The sequence below is a fragment of the Electrona antarctica genome (genome assembly GCF_951216825.1).
Source record: "Electrona antarctica genome assembly, chromosome: 12".
NCBI classification, from domain to species: domain Eukaryota; kingdom Metazoa; phylum Chordata; class Actinopteri; order Myctophiformes; family Myctophidae; genus Electrona; species Electrona antarctica.
The window spans coordinates 21,577,875-21,601,498 of NC_136793.1; the positions used below are offsets into that span (position 1 = coordinate 21,577,875).

Genomic DNA, 23,624 nt, shown 5'->3' on the forward strand with positions numbered 1-23,624 from the left:
TATGATAACTGCTGCTGGACACACTTAGATGTGCAAAGATGGTGGAAGAATTAAAATATAATATGCATTACATCAAGTGTCTTAGATTAAGACGCTCGAGTCGTACGAAACTGCGAAACAACGTAAAAAGACATACCTTCCACTCCTTGGAAAGCGCTGGTGAGGCAAGGTTAGTCCACTCCCATTGTGGTGTGTTTTGGTCGCGTGGGGGCGCTGGTTTCAGATCTCTTCATGTATTTATTCACCATCTTCTTCTTCATTGGTGCTTCCATCATGGCGTCCTCCTGCAAGGCTAGCGAGAGACAACGTGATAAGCCCTTTAAAACTTTAAACGAACAGCTTTTGTTCTCTTGTCCAAATAACGAAAGTCTCTTTTTTTAAAGCCAGTAATACATATTGCTACACATATTCCTTCGTATAGAAATTCATGTGTCTGAGAAGCCTTCGAAGTGGATGGTGAACCATGGTGAACCAAGTGGCAGTTGCTGAACCATGTGTTAGCTGGCTAGCTAAGTGCTGCTGAGTGCTGAAGAGAACACGCTTGCCGATTTTGTGGTATGTTATGTCTTATGGTCCACCGTTTATATGTTTAGTTCTAAATTATCGAATAAGTTAACTAAGAGTTTAAAAATGTATAAGTGTCAAGTTAACTCTGGTTACATTTGCCACGTTTCATCGCTGTTATTCGCCATGGCGGCTTTTGACTATTTTTTTTTGGGGGGGGGGGGGTCAAAGTTCTAGTTTTTGTCTAGCTCTGGTCCATAGCCGTGCGTCTAAAATGCGATAAACGTCTAAAAATGAGGGTTTTTTAGACATCTATTCTTAGATTAGACGTTGATTAGCGGTTGTTTAAACGTCTATATAGACCGTCTATATATAGACGTCTAATAGACGTCTAAAAAAACTTTAATTTTTAGACGTTTTTTATCGCATTTTTAGACTGCCCTTTAGACGAATATTAGACTTCTATTAGACCAAAAAATGCTCAGTGGGGCCTTAAGGACTTAAGGAGAAGTGGACCAGAGAGTGTCATGGACAATGTCAGATGTTGCCTGAAACGGAACTAGTCTTAAATAAACAAGGGACTAAATTAATTTCGCTCCTATGCCACCAAAATGTGGAACGCCCTACCAACAGTCATGCGAATCCCTTGACTCCTTCAAAACCGCTCTCAAAGGGCACCTACGGAGTACGGACGGCTGCAATTCGAAACTGCCCCCCGTAAAATCTGAATCCCCCACCCACCCCTTTTCCCCCTCACTATATGTTTTCCCCCCTTTTTACCTCTATGATGATTTCCTGTTTTTGGCGTGTATAAATGTAGTGTATAAATGTTGTTCAGTTTTGTATTGAGTTGTGCTCAAAGTACTGTAATTCTCCAATTTGTTAATAAATACTTCAATCAGCTTGAGCTAGACCTACCATTATAGTCATAGACATATATTATGTGTGTACAAATGGAACACAATGGCCCCTACGTGTCCATTTGTTTGTATTTGTACTACACACTCGGAGTTATAGGGGTCCTTGAAAATTAAAGTTTGAGAACCACTGTACTGTGGCTAGTCCAATATGTGCCATAATGTCATAGTAAATTATAGCCCCTTTCGCGACCCTCAGTTACCTTTTCTGTATTTTGGACGGCGGTCCCGAAAGGGGCTATTAAGTAAATTAGTGTCATACATATTCAGAAGAAAGCCTGTAGACTTGATCTTCAGTAATTGGGTCTTATGATCAAAATAAGAATTATAATATGTGAAAACAGTCTAAAACGGACAAGTCTTTGGACAAACGCTCTGTTGGAACATTAAACAGGTTGAGTGATGATTATTTGAGTGATCCATCGACTGAACATTGTGATGAACTCAATAATTCTGACAACCTCTTTTGGCCTACAGTCAAATTCACTGGGACACACACAGTGCATACGCTTCTCCCATCCCTCTTACCAGCACATTTGCCTGTTGTTGCAAATTAATTACAAGTCTTGCCATGGACACATTTTGTCTTTGTATGGACATCGGTGTTAAAATCTGATCAATGATTTTACGATGTAGTCTAATCGATTTCTTGTCTCATGTGCAATATTTGGCTTACTTTTAACCATTTTTGTGACAGATAAGATCATCAGTAACCAGTAACACAGACATGGCCTCATTCAAACCTACGAAGATCCAAGTGTATCCCAAATTAGGAGAAAAGGTTACACAGGATACACTGTACTGGAAAAACTACAAGGTATGTATGTTTTTTCTTTTTTTGAAACGGTTTTAATAGTTTCAGTTGGTCAATACCTTTTAAATTAACTATGCTTTCTTGTTGCGCTTTTGACAGGCTCCAGTCCAGATAAAAGAATATGGAGCAGTCACAAGCATAGACTATTCTCCCTTGGCTCCACATAACTATGCTGTGACGGCATTCACAAGGGTGAGTTATTAGGTCCTTGCAGACTGGACGTGTTTTTTTTGAAAACCGGTGAACAAACGCTGTTAAAAATCCAAAACGCGCAGCAGTGTGCAAGGACCTTTAGAGTTAGAAGAGAACATTTAACGGGTTGAGTGATGATACCTATGAGTGATCCATCGACTGAACATTGTGATGATCTCAATAATTCTGACAACCTGTTCTAAAAGAAACCAATGTTTCGGCAGGTAACTGCCAAAAGGCAGTTACAGGGTATGATCGTACCCTGCCGCAACGTTGTTTTCTTAATCTGCGTCCCGTATTGCCACTTGCCAGTGTGCGGCCACCTTCTTGTCTCTTGAAGACGCACATTAACCACTTAAACCCTATATACCTTGTTCTACAACAAATTGGAGATATTGACGATCAGATCTATAAGCTGGCATTGTGAGCTTGTAAATCTATTTATTTTTGGCCTATGATATGCCCAAATGCCATCCAATGGGGATGGCAGGTTAAAGATTAAGTAAGTATAAAGACACTTACAAATCATGCAATCTGACACTACATAGTCAGATTGCTATGGTTTGGCTTGATGAAAAATTACATGTTAAATTAAAAAACTTGGTCTACTGGTATGTAAAGAACGGGGAAAATAACTGTTAATGTTGGAATTATCTTAAAAAAATAATTGTTTTGTCTGACCTCTTAGATCCACATCTACGGGCCGTTCTCCCAGGAGCCTGTGAAATCATTTACAAAGTTCAAGGACACAGCGTATTGTGGGAGGTTCCGGTCCGATGGACAGCTCCTTGTTGCAGGATGTGAGGACTCTGTGGTGCGGCTGTTTGATGTTAGTGGCAAAGTGGCGCTCAGGATGTTCAAAGGACACACAAAGTAAGTGTCCTCCTGTGACTTATGCTCATGTGCCAATTGTCACATGCTTGTCCAGCTTAGAATTTAAAAAAAAGTTGTCTTACAGACATGTTTGTTGGACAAATTCTCTTCTCTCTTAGAGTTAAAAGAGAACATTTATCGGGTTGAGTGATGAATATTTGAGTGATCCATCGACTGAACATATGATGATCTCAATAATTCTGACAATCTGTTCTAGACAGCAATCATTCACTGAGGGAGGGAGGAGGGGGCACAGAAGCAAAAATGATGACATTAAAATTATGTTTTCCCATTTCTTCTCAGGGCTGTTCATGTAACAGATTTCACCTCGGATCGTTATCAGATCCTGACAGGGTCAGATGACTACACCTGTCGACTCTGGGACATTCCCAGCGCCACTGAGCTGACCTCATACAAAGAACATACAGATTATATCCGCTGTGGAACAACTAGCAAACTCAACAGAGAACTCTTTATCACTGGTAAGTAAATGACACCTGAACTGAATTTCGGCCACCAAAAACAAAAAGTTCGTTTTTTTTGGCCCAAGGGGTTTAAATGATTACTGAAAGAATGTGTGACATGCTTATCAGCATTATGATGTTGAAAAGACAGTTCAACGGTTGCATGGACGGACGGGTGGTGTGTGCATACACTTGTCCCATACAGCGGCTCATCCACGTTTGCTTCTTGTTGCAAATTAATTACTAGGTGCCATCTGAAAAGTCCTTAATGTGTAGATCATCCACCTTCAGCGAGCGACGCGGCTGGATTAATACATGTGCATAATAAAGCCTACTGCATTGAATACACTTGCTTGTTAAACCTAATCCGGAAGTTTAACAAACTGTCTTCTGTTGGACAAACGCTCTGTTGGAGTATATAGAAAGGAACATTCAACAGGTTGAGTGATGATTACTTGAGTGATCCATCGACTGAATATTGTGATGAACTCAATAATTCTGACAACCTCTTCTAGCCAACAGTCAAATTCACTGGGACACACACAGTGCATACGCTTCTCCCATCCCTCTTACGATTTGCCTGTTGTTGCAAATGAATTACTAAGCGCCATCTGAAAAGCCCTTAATGCAGCAAACGGCTTCAAACACAAATCAAATCAAACTTTATTTGTATAGCACATTTCTAACGACCGAGGTCGAACCAGTGCACTAGATCATCCACCTTTGGCGAGCCACACGGCTGGATTAATGTGCATAATTAAGCCTACTGCATTGAAGAGACTTGTTGAAGCTTGTTAAGCCTAATCCGGGTGTTTAACAAAGTACAGAGTTTTGATTGATTACTTTATTGCAAATGCAAACGGCACAGGGTACAGTTAAGCACTTGGTCCAAAAGGATAGCACCGCAGAAAGACCTTGCCTTGTTTCCATTCCACTTGTCTCTTGTTAACAGAAGACCTTTTTTTTTTTTTTAAAGCAACATCAAGCAAAAAACAAACATTTCTTTGGTATTGGCAAAGAAGAGTGCTCAAATATAAATTACTATTTTTATAATGAAAAATTGGTTTGTGTTGAGTGAAGTTGTATGCAAATAAAGCATATTGCATATATGATTTATAGATGTTTTGGAAGGAGGGCTTTACTTAAGGTCTTTGTAATTGACCGTTGATATTGTACTGTAGGTTCATACGACCACACATTGAAACTTTTCGATGGCAGAGTGGGTAAGAGTGTGATGACCATGGACCACGGCCAGCCAGTGGAGAGTGTTCTTCTGTATCCCTCGGAAGGTCTTCTTGTCTCAGCAGGTAGTCGGCTTTTGAACGTTATTTAGTACCCTTTGTTAAGATTTCCCTTCTCACAACTTGCGAATCACAGCCTATTCTAAATCGAATTGTCTGTTTAATAAAGCTGTGCCATATTATTATTCTTGTTTCAGGGGGCCGTTATGTGAAAGTGTGGGATCTGCTGAAAGGTGGTCAGCCTCTGGTGTCACTGAAGAACCACCATAAAACCGTCACCTGTTTGTGTCTCAGCAGCAACGGGCAGAGACTACTGTCTGCCTCACTGGACAGGTGTGTGTTTAAAATGACAAATGTAGGGGAAGAACTACACCCCCAAACAGGCAAGGAGTCAAGTCTATTACTTGGTTGGTGATGCGGGTTAGCTGAGGAGAAATGTCTGTTGAGTGATTATACCTGAGTGATCCATCTGAGTGATCCATGCTACAAAAGATGACCTCCAACTGTATGACAACAGCCAGCTTGTCTTATTTGTGCAAACCTATTTATGTACAACTTAAATGCTAGTTTATGCTTTAGTGACAGTGTTGCAAAGGCAATTTAGAAGCGGTTTTAATTGTCACCATGTATGTATAACATTTTTTTTCTCCCTCCTTCCAGGCATGTGAAAGTGTACAACACAACGAACTATAAAGTGGTCCACAACTTTGACTACCCAGCCTCCATCCTTAGTCTCGGATTGGCTGTAAGAAACTACTACTCTATACATGAAGAAAAAATGTTAGAATGTTTATTTTAGAGCTGTGTGCTCTGTTTTACCTCAAAATGGTGATTTAAGGCCTCTACAGACCAAGTGGTCTTGTCTTGACTAACTACGACTGTTGGGTGATCAGCTTGGGTGACATCTTTTGTTTTAAAGTTGCTCCAAACACTGCAGACTACAGCTGACAGTAGTCTGTGTCAGCTGATTCTACACCTGTGTGGAGGAAATAATGTCCTTGCCATATGTTATATACCCCTTTTCCACCCACATTAATAGGCAATTGACTCCTTTCCCATTGCCATTAGACCTTGTGTATAATGTATACCTTACTGCTTTTCCCTGAAAGTCTTTCTATTGCTGTCCCGTAGAAACTTAATCTTGTCTTCTGTTGGACAAACCCTCTAGAGTGTTTGTGTTGGAACATTCAACAGGCTGAGTGATGATTACTTGAGTGATCCATCGACTGAACATTGTGATGAACTCAATAATTCTGACAGCCTGTTCAGCCAGTCAAATTCACTGGGGAACACATAAACAAATTATGATCATAATATAAAGGCCCATTTCTTCTCAAGACTGTACATGTAACTCACTTCACCTCGGATCGTTATCAGATCCTGACAGTCAGGTTACCAAGCTGACTGTCAGGATCAGTTATAACTACAAAACTAGCAACAGGAGATAATCTACCATTACAGATAAAAGGATGTCTACCATTTTAACAATCGTGGCGTTGTTCTGCCAGAAATTATGCATTCCATAAAATTGGTGCCTGCAAGTCTCTCACTCAATTATAAAATAGCAGATGGACAAGCTCACACGACGTTGTGAGCTTGTCGATCAGCTATATTCAGTAAAAGCTTTCCCCACAACACAGAAAACTGACACTAGCTTTGTGTGGTTATGGTCTTCATCAGGGCTGGACATACTCTTATGATATGACCCCCACTAATGGCTGACTGCCGCCAACGGCAGCAGATGGTGTACAAACTATGTCTAATTTGTCAGCCTCAGTGGCTGACAAATTCACTGCAACGTGATACCTTGGTGTGTAGAGGCCTTTAGGGAGGATGTTAAGCTTTGTCGTCGCACTTCATAAAACTAACAAATGTGTGTCTCGACAGCCTGGTGATCAGTCCATTGTTGTGGGGATGACCAACAGCGTTATGAGTGTCAAATACAGGAAAAGCCCCGAACAGACAAAGGAAACCTCTGGTCAAAACAGACGACGACCGGCGTACCGCGTCTTTGTGAAGGGGAAGAACTACACCCCCAAACAGGCAAGGAGTCAAGTCTATTACTTGGTTGGTGATGCGGGTTAGCTGAGGAGAAAGGTTTGAGACGCAATGCGTGTCTGTTGAGTGATTATACCTAGAGTGATCCATCTGACTGCTACAAAAGATGACCTCAAACTGTATGACAACAGCCAGCTTGTCTTATTTGTGCAAACCTATTTATGTACAACTTAAATGCTAGTTTATGCTTTAGTGACAGTGTTGTGCTTGATGCTTTTTACAGTTTAATTTGTTTTTGTTGCATGACACGCGATTTGGGTCTTTTACCGCATCATTGGGAATTCATTACTACTTCTCTTCTATTTTACAGGATGACTACCTGGTCAGTAAACCAGTAAAACAACATTTGGCAAAGTTTGACAAGGAGCTGAAGCGTTTCAGTGTTTCCAAAGCTTTGGATACAGCTATGGAGGTACATCCCATCTGTATTCCACTATAATGTACATCACATCATTCTTGATGCTGAAATATTGTTGACTTAGTTCATCTTCTGTGAAGCTAAGTACAATGATATGGAAATGTATTCTTCTACTCTGGATTTGGAAACAGTTGTACATGTATGCAGGCATGATTTTGTATATAATTACTCAAAAATAATCTAGATATTAAAAATAAAAAGTACTGGTGGTGGTATTGTTGTACTGAAAGATGATCTATTTTTTTTATGTAGTCTTGGGTCAGGTTTAAAAAGCCAGAGATCCCGGTTGCTGTCATGAAAGAATTGGATCGAAGAGGGGCGTTGAAAAATGCTTTGGCAGGAAGGGAAGAACAGAAGCTCTGCCAGTTGCTCAGCTTCCTCATAGCGTGAGTCTCGGACAGCACATTTCTCAACCATTCCAAAAGTCATATGATTGGAATGGCTCTACACAAACTCAAATGACCAGGCCGTACTTTTGTCAAGTGCTAGGTGAAAGTGTCTTTCTTTTCCATTTTACAGGTATCTGCTCGACCCAAGATTTAGCCCCGTTCTCGTTATGGCAACTGAGATGATCCTGGATCTCTATCAACCAGTGTTTGGCCAGTCCCCAGTTCTAGACAGACAGCTGCTACGTCTGCAGGAGTTGCTAGAGAAAGAGCTGGAGTACGAGCAGGAACTTGTGGAGGTGCTCGGAATGTTAGACACATTGTTCACCTCGTCCCTGCCCAGGAAAGATGTGCCATGCCCAGGAATCAGCAGACCCAATGGCCTGGCTCAAGCAGGCACGGGGGCTTCAGCGCCACAACCGTGGCAGTCTGCAGTAACTGGAACCTCTAGTTAGAACTTCACTTCACCAAACAGACAAGTGACAGAAACTCTCATGATGCTACATGCCACTATGTGGACATTAAAAGCCTGAACATGAAACCTTTTTTTTTATGTGGGAGATTTAAGAGACTGAAAACATGCCACCAATGACATCCAATATTTTAGCTTGTGGTCTCTGACAGTGGTTCTCAACCTGTGGGTCTGGATGTTGGGTGTCCCCAGATGACAGTGAAGAGACCATTACTGCATCAAAAGTAATCAACAAACTATTAACTGGTCAAACATTGGCCAAATTGTCAAATAATATAAGAAAGCACGGGAAAAAAATAGCCCATCTACAAGCGTGTTTGTAGCTTGTAGATCGGCTATTTTACACTATCTGTCATACCCAGTCAAACCAGGTGTAATGCTACAATTCCAAGTACAATTCCAAGTACTAATGCTACAATTCCAAGTACTCACCCTACTTGATTCCAAGTAGGGTGATTATTGTTTGATTATGATATGAATATGATTATCTTTTTGGGAGGGTTCATGGCCTGAGAAGGTTGAGAACCACTAGTCAATGAAACCAAGAGTGTTCATAAATTAATATGCATACAGATTTGAGGATGTTTTATTGGTCACGTAATTATATTTTTAACTGTAAATGTTTTGTCTGTGATATTTACACTGTACTGGGTGGGGGGTGGGTGCATTTTCCATGTAAGAAAGCTGGAATAAATCTTATATTGAAAATTGTGAGAATGACATGACATGAATCTTATTTAAATTACGTTATGATCACTGATGGTTAACACTGCTATGCATCCCATGTCTAAATGCAAAGTAATCTGCTTATAACAGTGCATAATTGCAGGTGTAATGCAATCACAACACAAAGCCTCTTATAATAACTTGTAAAGTACCATCTTCATAATTACTCATCGTCTTTCTCTTTAGAAAAGAATGGTATATTATAGTTGTAACAGGGATTTTATAATGCTATGTTGTATGAAGTCACTAAATAGTAAGTGCTATAATCAAAGTCAAATATATAGCTTTACATTTTTGCACTCCTCAGGAATAATTACTTAAAGCACCCATATACCACTTAAGTTGCAATGACTAATCACAACGCATGTATTACAAGTTTACAACTGATAATTCTAATACATTATCCTTCCCAAAAAAAGTGTCCAGCAGTTAGGAAGTTAAGTATTATTTATAATACTTGACTTTATAAGTCATAGAATGCTTTATAAATGTTATAAAGCAATATGAGTTATTATAACTATAGTTATACACTATAAGCTGTGTTGGAGAAAGTACTCACATTTTGTACTTTTAGTTTAAATAAATGCCAAAAATGCAACATATACCTTGGCTTGTTGTACGACCTCACCTCAATATAATTATAAATATGATTACATTTATTTACGTGCGTCCAGTCCAGGACACGCCCTACGGTACTGGACGCAGTCGGCGTCATTGCGTCACTTCCGGCTCTCTTTCCTTTCTTCGAGCTTCCACCAACAGTGTAACCCGCGTGTTTACACCTCCCAGGTCAGAGCCCAGTCAATAACACTTTATATCGCTTATGTGGCCCGCTATGCTTTGCTTTCCTGCGGTACACGCGCTCTCGCAGCTCCGTGTATGTTCCAGTATTGATAAAAGGTGATGGTTGTACTCGTATAGCCAACCCACCACACTGCAGGGCCTAGCGTTAGCTGTTAGCACCATGCTAACCTGTTCACAGCAACATTTGTCACACATGTTCTTCAGGGCACGTTTCCGCATTCTGTTCTGTGTCTCTTAACGAAGCTGGTGTGTGATCATGTTTGATATATTTCACACACCAGGCACCAGCACGTCTTCAGTAGACAAACATATCCTAGCTCAGGCTAGCTGCCTGTCAGCCTAGCCTTGATATCCATACACATCCAGAGAGTCACAGGACCGTTGGAGACAGATCAGATAGGGTTAACGTTTGCTCTAGTCCAGTAGGTCTAACACTTTTACATTTCAAGGTATCCCCTTGACTCTTGACGGTATAATTACCAAATGGACCCTAACGGGAACATTTTCATACAGACTTGTAAGGGTGAATTTAGAACCTCATAAAGGAACCCAGAGAGTCCCTGGAATCCACTGCTCCAGTCTGTAGCCACCAGATCGACGTGAAACGGGCCACTGGTGCTTTGTGCAGAGCAGTGGTGTGCAGCTATTTTAGGGCATGGTTCCATGGGACATTGGGACAGCTGTGCGTTCTTGTGCTTCTTTGCTGACTAAGACTGATACTAAAGAGAGCAAGATTGTCTGATAATGTTTGTCATTAAGATTAGATACTTATTGTATATGCAATAAGTGACCCAAGAAGACACTTATGTCGCAGAATGCACATATTGCTTACAATTTACAATTAGAATGCTGTCACAGAGTGACATAGACCTCTACAATCCTTAATTTGCCTAAGAAATAATCATATTGTCCACGTTACCATGGGAGCTGTGTTTTCAGTGATGGCCTCCCTTCCTAGGCGTGGTACAACATATCCTTATTCTGACTCAACTAGGCTTGTGTCGGTCATATGCTGAATGAGCAGAAAAAGGCACATTTGTGTAATTTAATTGTAATCACATATTGAGATACTATGCCTGCGGTAGTATAACAAGTAGTAACACTTATTTTCGTTTGTCTCTTGTTTGGGTGGCAGATGAAGGAGACGATAATGAACCAGGAGAAGCTTGCCAAACTGCAGGCGCAGGTTCGCATAGGCGGAAAGGTATGTGATGAAACATGCTCTTTGTCATTAGTTGTCAATGGATTTCACAAATTGTCTTATTAACTATTAACTAACTGTCGTTTTTCACAGGGGTCCGTCCGCAGAAAGAAGAAGGTGGTGCACAGAACAGCTACAGCAGATGACAAGAAACTGCAGTTCTCACTCAAGAAACTAGGAGTCAATAACATCTCTGGCATCGAGGAGGTAAAGTAGCTGTCTAGTACAGTATATACTGCCACTGACAAAAAAATATATATTTCTATTTTACTGTGTATGTTTCCATCACTTGTTGGAGAAATACTCGCATGATGTGAGTGCTACAGGGATGACGTCTTTTTGTAGGTCAAGCCAGAAGTTACTCCCATGATGGTTTCCTGCTGCAGATTTGCAATGGATTTTTTTTAAATTACAAATTTCACTTATTGATTTTGGGACTACATACTAGGGGGTGCATACTTAGTTTAGACTAGTCATTGGTTAGACATAAGGTTGGTGAGGGGTGCGTTAAGACGACCGGATTAAGGTTGGTGAGGGGTGCGTTAAAACGACCGGATAGGGTGCGTTAAGGGTTGTGAGAGGGTTAAGGTTAGGTTTAGATGTGTTGCCCCGTGGGAGGTTAGGGTGAGGGTTTGAGATAGGTTGTAGGACTAATCAAAACAGACGACGACCAGCGTACCGCGTCTTTGTGAAGGGGAAGAACTACACCCCCAAACAGGCAAGGAGTCAAGTCTATTACTTGGTTGGTGATGCGGGTTAGCTGATGAGAAAGGTTTGAGCCGCAATGCGTGTCTGTTGAGTGATTATACCTAGAGTGATCCATCTGACTGCTACAAAAGATGACCTCAAACTGTATGACAACAGCCAGCTTGTCTTATTTGTGCAAACCTATTTATGTACAACTTAAATGCTAGTTTATGCTTTAGTGACAGTGTTGTGCTTGATGCTTTTTACAGTTTAATGACTAATGACTGGTCTAACCAATGACTAGTCTAAACAGATTGTGTCAGATAAAGATAAGAGGACTACATAATTACATAATATTGGAGGATAATAATGAAGAATTTGATTGAAAACAATTGTAACAGTGGATCATCCCTACTTGCCACCACCATAGTTTCTTTTAGGTGCTCCATTTTGTTGTCATATTTGACCCCAACTTATTCTCTGTCCCCTTCTCCTATTTTCTTCTCCCATTACCACAGGTGAACATGTTCACAAACCAGGGAACAGTGATCCACTTCAACAACCCCAAAGTACAGGCTTCTCTGGCTGCCAACACATTCACTATTACAGGGCACGCTGAGAATAAGCAGCTCACAGAGATGTTACCAGGAATCCTCAACCAACTAGGAGCCGACAGTCTCACCAGCCTAAGGAGATTAGCAGAGAACTTTCCTAAACCAGGTTAGAGGCACACAATTGTTTTATCTAGTACACAAATAAAGCATTCAGTTTTCTATTCTGGTTTTACCCCCTAGGTCTTTTGGCTTGTTTTACAATATTTTTTTAGATATGTTTTTATGCAAATGCTTTTATTCTGTACTGTAGCACTATGTCATTTGTTTTAAATGCAAAGTGCAATATAAATAAACTGTATTATTATTGGGTGATCCGCAACAATAATAACATTGGATATTACTGTGTTTTCCCCTATAGTTGGAGAGATTAAAGCCCCAATGGTTGCTGCTGATGACGAGGATGACGATGTTCCAGGTTAGTAAAAACATTTGTTTGTTTTGTTTTTTCAGTTGAAAGAAGTAAAAAAAAAAAAAGGGGGTTTTCTAGGAGTTAATTTTTATATCCCTGCAGCTCCATCAAAATCTGTAGACATTTAGAATGAGAGTAGAACGGTAGAGGATATGACATGTCTGAATCCAATGGGTTTGAGTGATTTTTACATCCGATGAAACTTCTTTTGTCTTGCTCAACATAGTTATTAGGCTTGTGGAAACCTTGGTTTCATGTTGCCATTCTTCACCCAAGTGTTGTCCAGTGAAACATCTACTACTTCCTTCCTGACCTTCCTGAGTTAAAAAGAAAATGGTGCAGTCTCTTTCTGATGGTTTATGAATACAAATAAAAAATGATAGGCGCACACTCAAGCTTCTCTGCTCGTGTTTTCATTTCACCAATGACTCACTTTGACTCACCTGTACATCCCTTGATGTAACGCTGGGGTGAATTCTCCATCTTCTTACTGTCAGCTGTTGGACTTGAAATCTGTCAGATGGGCTGGCCTGGGGAGATTTACTGTAGAAAGGTTCTCTGTTAACGGATGATGTCCAGAGGAATGATTAACTTCAAATACCTTGGAAATAGCATTGAAACCCTCCAAGGCACATGGGCATCAACAGTATTTCTCTGTCAGAGCCTTGACAAACGTTTCTCCATTACTAGTCATGTCAACAGCCACAAGTTTCACATGATTGAGACAAGCTCTCATTATTTGCACCATTTAGTGTGCCATCTTCAAATTGTAGGCATTTAATAGGATGAAGGTTTTACTTAAAAGAAGGATGTACTTAAAATTCTCTTAATGTTTGTTGAGTTATGGTATGATCTATAAGGGGCAATAGCATTGAGTTTGAGGGTTAGGGTTTCAAAACTGTTGGAAAAGACCTTTTGTTTCATAATCTTTCAATGTACCAGAAGCCATAACCCCTCGGTATCACTATGGTTTCAGACATAACATTTACTTTTCTCAGGGTCTGGTGAGTCAGAAACTTACAGTCCATTGTTGATTGGCAAATATGTTTGCCAATTAATGTAATTATTTGTTATTTTGGGCAACAGTCATAAGCCAAGTTTAGGTGTACACCTGGCTTACATGAGACATCAATTACTCTTACTCTGATATTTTTCTTCCCCCTTGTCTATCATTGTCGTATTTACTCTTCCACTATCTGTTCATTTTCAGATCTTGTTGAGAACTTTGACGAGGCATCTAAAGACGAAGCAAACTAACAAACATCAGAAACCTTCTCACGGCACTTCTTGACATATGCTTCTCTCAAAAAACAGCTTTTATTTTATAACCGTTTGTCTCCCTTATGGCTATATATGTAGAAGTTCTTCTTGACCATTAGGCCCCACAAATAACATGAGTGAAGTATTACTCATGCCAGCCTTTACTTGCCATTTTGTCTGATTTGCCTTGTTCTGTTGTAGCTTGTACCAATAACATGATTTAATTAATTGGGAAACCATGTCCTTCCGCGCATTGCCTCTCCTGTGTTACAATACCAACAAATCGTGTATTGGTGGAATTATACTTGTAATAAAAATTACATAAAACTTGATAAGTCACTAATTTGTATTTTATTTATTATTATTGCTTAAAATGTTAATGGCTTTTGATAGCTAATAATGCCCCACGGGGTGAGGATGGTTTTGAGCTAAATAAATGATGAGGCTCATATAACAAGTCTGCCATTTTATCTATGATCGAATCCCGGCCTTACCACAGTTAAGTGGTTCTGAAGCCTGGTGATCATCATACACTAACAAACAGGTGATATGTTTTAACTTTTACTATATGCCATAGGCCTACAAATGTCTTTTGCCATTTATATTTGTTCTATATTTGATATGACAAACAATATATTCATATTATGTAATCAAAACAAATGGCAAATAATATGAAGGCATGTACATAAATGTAAATACATGTCGTTTTGACATGTACATCTCTTCCCATAAATAGCTCTCACAACATATTGCACACTGTAGATCTGTTTTTGCATAATGTTCACCTATTTTGCCCATTAAGATGAGCACTGCCTACAGTGCCTAGCAGCCACCTAATCCCATGTCTGTGTTACCCAATTAATTGGGAGCTATTCAATCTGTGGTGATTGTGTTTGACTGACTATAGCTTTAATATGCAGTTCAATGGGACCATAGTACAAGGACTTAATGATTTTCTCTGGCATCCTTAATTTCCTTAACTGCCTATGGTGGTACAGGCAGCTGCCATGCCTTCTTTGCCACATTCTCCAGGTAGGTTCACACCGAAGTCATTACATTACAAACTAGAAAAAGTGCCCTTCTGGGCACAGGTCTCCACCAGGAGGATAGGACTGTGTGAGATGTTTGGCAAAATGTTTAGGATTAATATAAACATGTTTTTGAGGCATTTTGTTCCAAAAATGTGTTTTGCAAAAATCAACCTGTTGGTGGCGCTATAACAGGCCAATGTGAAAAGGGTGGGATATATTCCTCAGCCTAGTAAGAAAATGTGTGAAAGATTTCACGTAAATTGCATGCTGCGTTCATGATTTGAGGCTTTTGTTCAAAACGGGGCAATCTTGCAAACTGAAAGCTAATTATAGCCAATTAGGATGGAACATGAAATATCGGACAGATCCGACGTGAGCACATGACCATAGAGATAGTGTGTAACGATTTGTGAGATTTTTGGACAGAATCTGGAGGAGTAATATCAAAAAATGTGTTTTTACAAAAGTCGGCCTCCTGGTGGCGCTATAAAAGGCAGATGCGGAAAATGCAGGTCAACGGTTTGTCCTTGGCCTCTAGGGAGTGTGCATGCAACGTTTCACGCAGATCGGTGCAGTTTTAGGTAAAACGTGTGAAAAGCTGCCTCATGGTGGCGCTATAACAGGCCGTTCTGGAAAATGTGGGGCAGAGGTTCATCGTTGGCATCCAGGGAGCGTGTGTGCAAAGTTTGGCATCGACCGGGTTAACGGTGCCGGAGATTAGCTGGTAACGGACGGACGGAAGGACACACGGACGGACACACACACACACGGACGGACACACACACGGACGGAGTGCAAAACATACTCTCTCCCCATGCCTTCGGCCTGGTGGAGACAACTACTGGATTTTAGTGTAGCCCCATAGAGCTTACAAATGCCACTTGTGGAAGTTATATTGTACAGCTCTGTTCATTTTTCATAACATAATTATATAATAATTATATATTTTATTTGTAACAGACTTTATTATACTTTTAGAAATCTCAAAAGTGCTCCAGGGAACCGGCATAATAGCAAAGGCAAAGCAATAGAAAAAACTAAATAGATTTGTCATAGGCCTACAGTGAGTCCTTAAACGTGTGCCATTATAAAATACTCCAGAAGGGAAGAAAGATGGAAAGTAATTTAATTTCAAACTCTTCTCATGTCCACCAACCTCAGTGAATGTGATAAAACCACATTGTAATTGTGATATTTTGTAAAGTGTTTATTTATTAAACAATTGGCCAATTGAACATGGTCATAAATAGTCATGCTTAATATTTAATAATTTCGTCCACAACTTTGGAATATTTTGGTCACAGAAATGTTTGTCCTCTGCAGTTTACCCAACTATTAGAGCAATGCTAGTACTAATACTAATATAGTACCTATGGGAGCAGAACGGGGTTATGTGTCTTGTTCAGTGACACTTGTTTCATGTTTTATTTTTGACAAAGACATGCACGTATTTTGGTGAGGGTGATTGGGAAATTGAGGAAACTATTGAAGGTAGCCTAGAACACTGAGGAACTGAAACTTTAAACTGAATTCTTAGAAAGACTGACAGAGAATCACTCCTAAATTAACCAATATATTTCTCAGAATGTAAATGTATTTATCTTACGTCTTAGTGTTGTTTTAGACATTACACTGTAGGTGATGAGCTCCATATTGGTGAGTAATGGCAAAAGGGAAATTCCTCTTACCTATATATGTGAGGAGTCAGACGGATACTAGTTGTCAGTCTGTTCAAAAACGACATGTTCTGTTAAATATTACACATAATACACAAGATAGCAGGTCATGTTTCCAATTCACTCCTTTTTTCTTTTTTACAGAGTAGAACCCTAGCAAATAAAGGAATCTGAATCTTTACACAGGTTTGTGTGACTGACATGATCGGTGATACTCGTCACAGCATTTGGTTGGAATATTGTCATACTGTAAGTGGCTTTGGAGCATTTGAGCCTGTTAAGATCAAGCACACTTGCCTAGACACCCATTAAGCAATCGCCTCAAACCCGTTATTGAGAATACTGATGGATGTATTGAATCTCTGAAATGAAATGAAATGATTACTATATTTACCCAGGGTATCTGGGCTAAGCTCAAGAACTTGTTTCCAGCCAGGCCCTGCTCATAGAACATTTCATCGTAGTGGTTCAATGCCTTGTTCAAGGGCACTTCAGCGGTGGTAATTTTAACGTGTCGGACTGCTGATTCGAACTGGCGACCTTCCGGTATCAAGACCGCTCCGCAATCCGTTCGGCCACCGCTGCCACAATTGCTCTGACTGGCCAGGTCGTTTTTGCAACTGATGTAAAGTCATTATTAAGACTGTCTGCCAGAATCTTCTTATTTAATATAACCTAGTTTCCAATATCTAAACTGAGGTTACTGTTTTTTGTGTAGGCCTACAACATGTTAGTCTGTAGCCAAGCTGCTTGAGGGACTTTGCTTACTTGAGTCATTCCTGCATTTAGCAATATTTTCAAACAGGCTGTATTATTATAGAGATCTAATTTATTATTATTGTTATTATTATTATTATCATCATCATTTTAAGAACTGTGGCAGTTGAGTACAGATGAATCTTCCTAGTACAGAAAATGATGGAATGGTGACATTCGCCCCTGTTTTACCTCGGGCAGGGCTACTCTACATCAGCCATGCAATAAAGGCCTTAGTTTCTCTTTTGCTTTCATTAGAATTTACCCCATTTCCAATTGAGCTAGGAAGTTACTAGGAATAATTGACAACTCAGTAGTGCACACGCACATGTCTCTGAGCATTTCCGTAGAATATATATGAAGAACTGAAACTTGAAGCTGAATTCTTAGAAAGACTGACTGTCTTTTTAGTTTACTCTGTAGGTGAAGAGCTGCCCTTTAATATTATTAATAATGGTGATGGGGAAATTCCTGTTGGCAATATTACAACATCTCTAATTTGTCTTTACCAACTTATGAAAATGTATTTCCTCTTTTAAAAAATACTGTGTGTGTGTGTGTGTGTGTGTGTGTGTGTGTGTGTGTGTGTGTGTGTGTGTGTGTGTGTGTGTGTGTGTGCGCGTGCGTGCATGCACATGCATGTGTTTATGTGATAATATTTTGTTTATCTGAGAGATTTTGTTGACAAACTGATATTTTAGAGGAAAGCACTCATATTTGGAACAATCCATGGCCACACTGACATGGCCATATACTCACAAATTTGCAGCCTCTCTTCATACTATATTTGAAATAAACACATGCCTATTGTACTGCAGAAATTTGACATGCAAAACAGTGTTGAGGAATTGAATAGAGGGTATGCGTGTGACATCATCATCATACTTGGAAGTTATGTGGGAATGCCTACTTAGTGGCAAAAACGTACTTTCTGGCCTTGACAGCCCATACATCCAAACAGGAAAGTCCTATTTGATTGATTGATTGATTAAATGACTTTAAACAACATTAAATTCACTTTGTTTGTCACTCACTTTGCTACTCGATTTGCCACTCGATCTGCCATTCACTTTATGCATGCGCATACCCTCTATTCATACCACCGTGAGTCTATGGTCTCTTAATCATGTTATGACAGTTTTGCCGTTTAGGTACGTTTTGATTGGTTTATGGTATTCATATAAAGAATGAAAAGAAAAATAGATTTTTCTTCATGGTTCGGTTCAAATATCTTGTTGCCTCTAATAGTGACCCTGTGAACAACTCCATCTGGGCCTTTCACATTATTGTAATGTAATTTCAGCACATGGGACAGAACCTGAACAGGACGTTACTGTAGCTCCGCATCCATGTCTGTCCATAGCTACCTCAGTTTGGATAGGAATATGATAATAGAATAGAACATTTTATTGGCACAATATCCCCAATTAAAAGCACAACAAATTATTAATCACAAAAAAGCCAAAGCTCGTTTCTATTGTGGTCCATTTTAACAACTTGAACCCCAGCATCCAGGAAAACACACAGTCTTCTGACAGTCTTGGGGGGAGTACCATGACCATATCCCCCACCCACTCTTTCCATGGGTATGATGATGTGTGGTTTGTTTTTTGAACAAGTCACCCACCTCTCAAAAGATTTAAAGGATGCAGTCCAACGAGGCATTTCATCAAGTCAGCAGGAGTATTAAGCCTGGTCACAGATTTTTCAAAGGGACATCGCAGTCTACAAAATGGTACGTGAAAGTGAGGTGATGAATGATTATTGAACGAAAAATGTATAACCTCTGGTTATTTTCTTATTTTACAGTCACTATGGTATGGAAGTTGTACATTATTTTTATTTCTCTGGGACATGGGTATAATGAGACGAGAGGCATATATTGTCAACTTGTTTGTTTTTGAAACATTTTTTTTTTTACTATTAACTCACATTGCTAAGAGAGGTAAAATAAAATGAATGCATCCAATGAAAGTGCTCCATGATCACTATAGCAGAGGAATATTGTTCCTCTATTACTACTAGTAGATGCAATACCCTTCATAACAATTAATATTGTTTTTAAAGACAGTATCAGTGAATATTAGATCTCATTATCTCTCTCTACCACCCCTCTCTCTTTTTTTCAGAAGACTCTATCATCATCCGTCGTCATACTCCTTATCAGCCTCACAGTAGCGTATGGACATAGCACATTTCCTCATTTTCCTGACACTGGTAAGTTTCATAATAAGATTTGAGATTTGTTACATCTCAAACAGTACAGAAGTACACAAGAGCAAAATTCTTTGGTTTTGGTCCCTCAACAGGTGAGAAATAGTATGTATGTACATTAATCATAGCACAGTTGGTAGTGCTGTCGCCTCACAGCTAGAAGGTCCTGGGTTCGATTCCCGCTCGGGGCGCTGTGGGTGCTGGCGGCGTGTTTCCTCCTCCGCGTCATCAGTGCCCATACCCGAGGCGGGGTTGACGAAAGGGCCTTTCTGTGCGGAGTTTGCATGTTCTCCCCGTGTCCCCTAGGGTAGGTACCCTCACAAAAACATGCAGTAATCCTGGTCTCTAAACAAACTGCCTCCCCCTGGCCAGCCGGGGCACCTGATGGAGGGGAAAGGAACTGGTTGGAATAACGTGTTCCTTCCACGCGCTACGTCCAACCAGGGAAACTCCCCCCTGTCACGTGTAAAGTAGCAACTTGGACACTCAGGCAGGAAGGAAGCATGAGTTCAAGTCCGTTGCTCTCCCCATGTCCCCCATATATGGGGACTAGGTTGGCGGAGGGTGTGTAGAGAGCCCAGGATCACATTAGATAATTGGCACAGGGGTGAAAAAATGGGTTACAAAATCGAGGGATAAAAAAACAAAAAAAAAAAAATCATAGCACATTTGTCACTAATTACACTTTTTGGTATGCATTAGGCCACGGACCCCGATTTGATAAAAAACCATTTGGTTATACTAAACTAATATTAATTTAGTTGGGCACCCCCTGGAACCCCCTCAAGGACCACAGGGACCCTGGACCCAACGTTGAGGGCATAGTACTATATTGTATAGGCTGTCTCTGATTACATGTACTGAATCATTAGCATACTCCTTATCTGTCTATGTGTTTGTGGTTTGTGTCTGTGTCTAAAGTGGTGGTGGCTAAACAACATAACTCAGTCACAATACCATGTAACGTGAAGACTAAGAGACCGGTTACATGGAGGTTTACGACAGATGGCGAGGACGAGGAAGTAGCAGATAATCACGATGGCTTCAATCTGACTGTGAGTGATGTGGATGTTCCAATGCTGGGAGAATACAGCTGTTGGAACGGAGTGGAGATGCTATCATCAGCCTATCTACGGTTTGAGGCTGTCGACGAGGAATACGGTAAGATATTTGTTTGTGTGCAATATTAAACAGGTGTACCACTTAACACTAGAATGTGTATGATAGCTGCAGCCTATGGTCCATGACTGATCAATATTCTGCAATCTGCATTTGCTGCACTGAACTGAGGCTGACTGTCCGGTTGTCTTGTCGATACACAGAATGTTACATTGAGCCTCTCAACCAAAAGCAGACAACATTATTTGCATAATTCTTAATAAATAGAAAAAACTATAACAAAGCCCTTAATGTCTGGAAAACTATCTTGTCTATTTTCACAAATTCTTTCATTAATGACTGACAGAGAACACTGAATGCTCAACTGAACAGGCCTGAAATGTAGGCCTACTGTGTTAAATAACTTACAGAGATGGAATGTAATGGTATTTCCACTTCATATCCCAGATAATAAACAATCACAAAAATGCACGTTTTGTGATAAATGATTACCATATTTGTGTTTGTAGGGTCCTTGCACTGCCGTGCAAAATCATATAGTTGTAACTTCAGCTGCAAATGGAACCATAGTGATTTCACAGCAGTACGCTTGGGACTGGGCCATTCTTGGTAAGACAATTTATTTACTGCATGAATTAGGCAACAGTGGGGTCTCCTCTGGATGTATCCTTGCTGGTCTGATATTGCTGGTTTGATATTGCTCTGGCACCTTCTCTTCTGTTACTGTTTACTCTCACTTTCCTACAGACTGATTTTGTTTGTGCTAGATTTAAAATTTCATTTGTTAATGTTATTGAATGCAACTCTAGCACTGACGGTGAGAAGTCCTGCACCTGGATCAATAGCACTGGCCGGCACTCAGATGGGGGATTACAGTTTGAAATAACCCACTCCCTCGACCCATGCAAAGAGGAAAAGAACAAGCTGGAAGTCACTGCAGAGGCCATCAACCACTACTCTTACCTCAAGATTACCAAGAGGTTTTATCTCAGAGAGATTGGTAATTCTAATTTAATTGGCTCTAGTGTCAAATAAGGGCTGCAATCATTGGTGTTTAGGTCAAAGCGCAGGGTACCACGCCGTGTGGCCAGTAATTGTTCACGCACACGCGCAGCTACGGCACTGTAACGTTATGGCACGGTGCGCATGCACGCTAGAATTTTTAATCTAAATACCGTACCGCCGGAAAATAAATCACCAATACAACACTGGCTGCAATATTTTTGCTAGACAAAATTACATTATATCTTATATTAAGCCATTTGCCAATAAAAAATATTTTCACTATTATTTTTAATCATCTGGGGACCCCCCAAAATAATTTGGTGACCGCCCCCATGTTGAGAACCCCCACAGTACAGTACAGTACAGTACAGTACAGTACATTATTTTGAAGTACTGTATTTCAGGTGATCTTTTTTTTTGGTCTGAACATAAGAAACAATATAAATCTAAATCTGTGATTTTGATGGTGCTGATTCACAATAGAACTGTGGTGTTTTTTTAACCCCTACAGTCCAGCCAGACCCTCCCAAGAGACTGTCCTGCCAGGAAATGCCAGGACAGAACCTGAAAGTGAATATAACTCCTGCATCCAGCTGGTCTTCCCCTCATAGCTACTTCAGCCTGGAACATGAGATAGAATACGTGTATAGGGACAACGGCAAGGTACAGTACAGCAAGACAAAGGGACATGAAAACGCAAATATGTACACACACACACACACACACACACACACACACACACACACACACACACACACACACACACACACACACACACACACACACACACACACACACACACACACACACACACACACACACACACACACACACACACACACAAACACACACACACTTGGGGAGGCTACCATGACCATAGCTTCCACCCTGCACTGTTTCTCTACTGGGTACTTAACTATGCAATCTCTCTCACTCTAGACGGGGCACTCGACATCGGCTGATATACCAAAGGGAATTACCAAACTGAGAGCACGTTCCAGAGACTCCCTGCAGGAGGTCAAACTTTGGAGCAAGTGGAGCCCCTGGATATCTACCTCTACTTGCATTTCTACTATTATGTCATAATGTCAATTTACTGTCTCAACTCTTTCTTTCATCGCCATGTAAATGCTCAAATTCACCATGTGTCTGTCTCACTATGAGGCATCATAAGCTGATGATATCCCAGCCCTCACCTCATTTTTTGTTCAATAAGTTTAATATGAAATCATCACCCTTTTAATTACTCAAATGTTTCATAAAATGTTTGTGTATTAATTGACATATTTAATTATAAATGTTTAACAATTAACAGTGAAGAAATAATTGCTTAACACATGTTTTTTATAATATCATTGCTCAAGCTCACAGTTGTCCTTGCAATAATTGGGAACTTGTGGTCTTAACCCATCTCATTGACAATATTCACACAGCGACCATTTTGCTCTTACTTCATACTCATTTCCGGACCCAAGTATGAAGTAAGAGCATGTAAAATGGTCAATCATGGGTGCTAACATTTAATTAGAAAGTTTGTTCCTACTTAGTTTAAAATACAGATCGAGGCCTACCAGTGTTTAAATACAAGATCTTTCCTGTGTATCTTCTCTCCCTGTGTTGGTGTTTTTGTGTACCTTGGTGGTTTGGCTATTAAAAAGGGTCAGGGTACTAACGTATAATTTGTTTTTCTCTTCACAATAAAATTGAGAAAACAAGAAAATATCATGTTTTATTTTTAAACCTAAAATGAAACGACAGAACACAGGCCTGTTTTTTGTTATTC

The 23,624-nt window shown here is 40.1% G+C and overlaps 3 protein-coding genes across 4 annotated transcripts; all 3 read left to right on the forward strand.

Moving 5' to 3' along the window:
* Positions 1 to 251: 251 nt before the first annotated feature.
* utp15 (UTP15 small subunit processome component) lies at positions 252 to 8,624 on the forward strand. The gene is made up of 12 exons (XM_079517338.1): positions 252 to 555; positions 2,119 to 2,238; positions 2,335 to 2,427; positions 3,116 to 3,300; positions 3,604 to 3,782; positions 4,946 to 5,071; positions 5,203 to 5,338; positions 5,666 to 5,750; positions 6,893 to 7,048; positions 7,374 to 7,475; positions 7,734 to 7,867; positions 8,001 to 8,624. The coding sequence occupies exons 2-12, from the start codon at positions 2,149 to 2,151 to the stop codon at positions 8,320 to 8,322; spliced, it is 1,608 nt and encodes a 535-aa protein (XP_079373464.1). The 5' UTR covers positions 252 to 555; positions 2,119 to 2,148; the 3' UTR covers positions 8,323 to 8,624.
* Positions 8,625 to 9,743: 1,119 nt separating this feature from the next.
* On the forward strand, positions 9,744 to 14,375 carry LOC306933464 (transcription factor BTF3). 2 transcript variants are annotated; one of them, XM_079515699.1, is made up of 6 exons: positions 9,744 to 9,854; positions 11,005 to 11,073; positions 11,164 to 11,277; positions 12,276 to 12,477; positions 12,730 to 12,786; positions 13,991 to 14,375. In XM_079515699.1, exons 2-6 carry the CDS (start codon positions 11,005 to 11,007, stop codon positions 14,035 to 14,037), a joined length of 489 nt encoding a protein of 162 aa, XP_079371825.1. In that variant the 5' UTR covers positions 9,744 to 9,854; the 3' UTR covers positions 14,038 to 14,375. The 2 variants fall into 2 exon arrangements, with proteins under 2 accessions (XP_079371825.1, XP_079371826.1); XM_079515700.1 differs by having other exon boundaries at positions 9,841 to 9,965.
* A 4,774-nt stretch (positions 14,376 to 19,149) lies between these two features.
* il12b2 (interleukin 12B 2) lies at positions 19,150 to 22,927 on the forward strand (the record flags this gene model as incomplete). Its single annotated transcript, XM_079516911.1, has 7 exons — positions 19,150 to 19,248; positions 19,633 to 19,720; positions 20,639 to 20,878; positions 21,346 to 21,445; positions 21,646 to 21,836; positions 22,353 to 22,504; positions 22,781 to 22,927. The coding sequence occupies 7 exons, from the start codon at positions 19,150 to 19,152 to the stop codon at positions 22,925 to 22,927; spliced, it is 1,017 nt and encodes a 338-aa protein (XP_079373037.1).
* Positions 22,928 to 23,624: the final 697 nt, after the last annotated feature.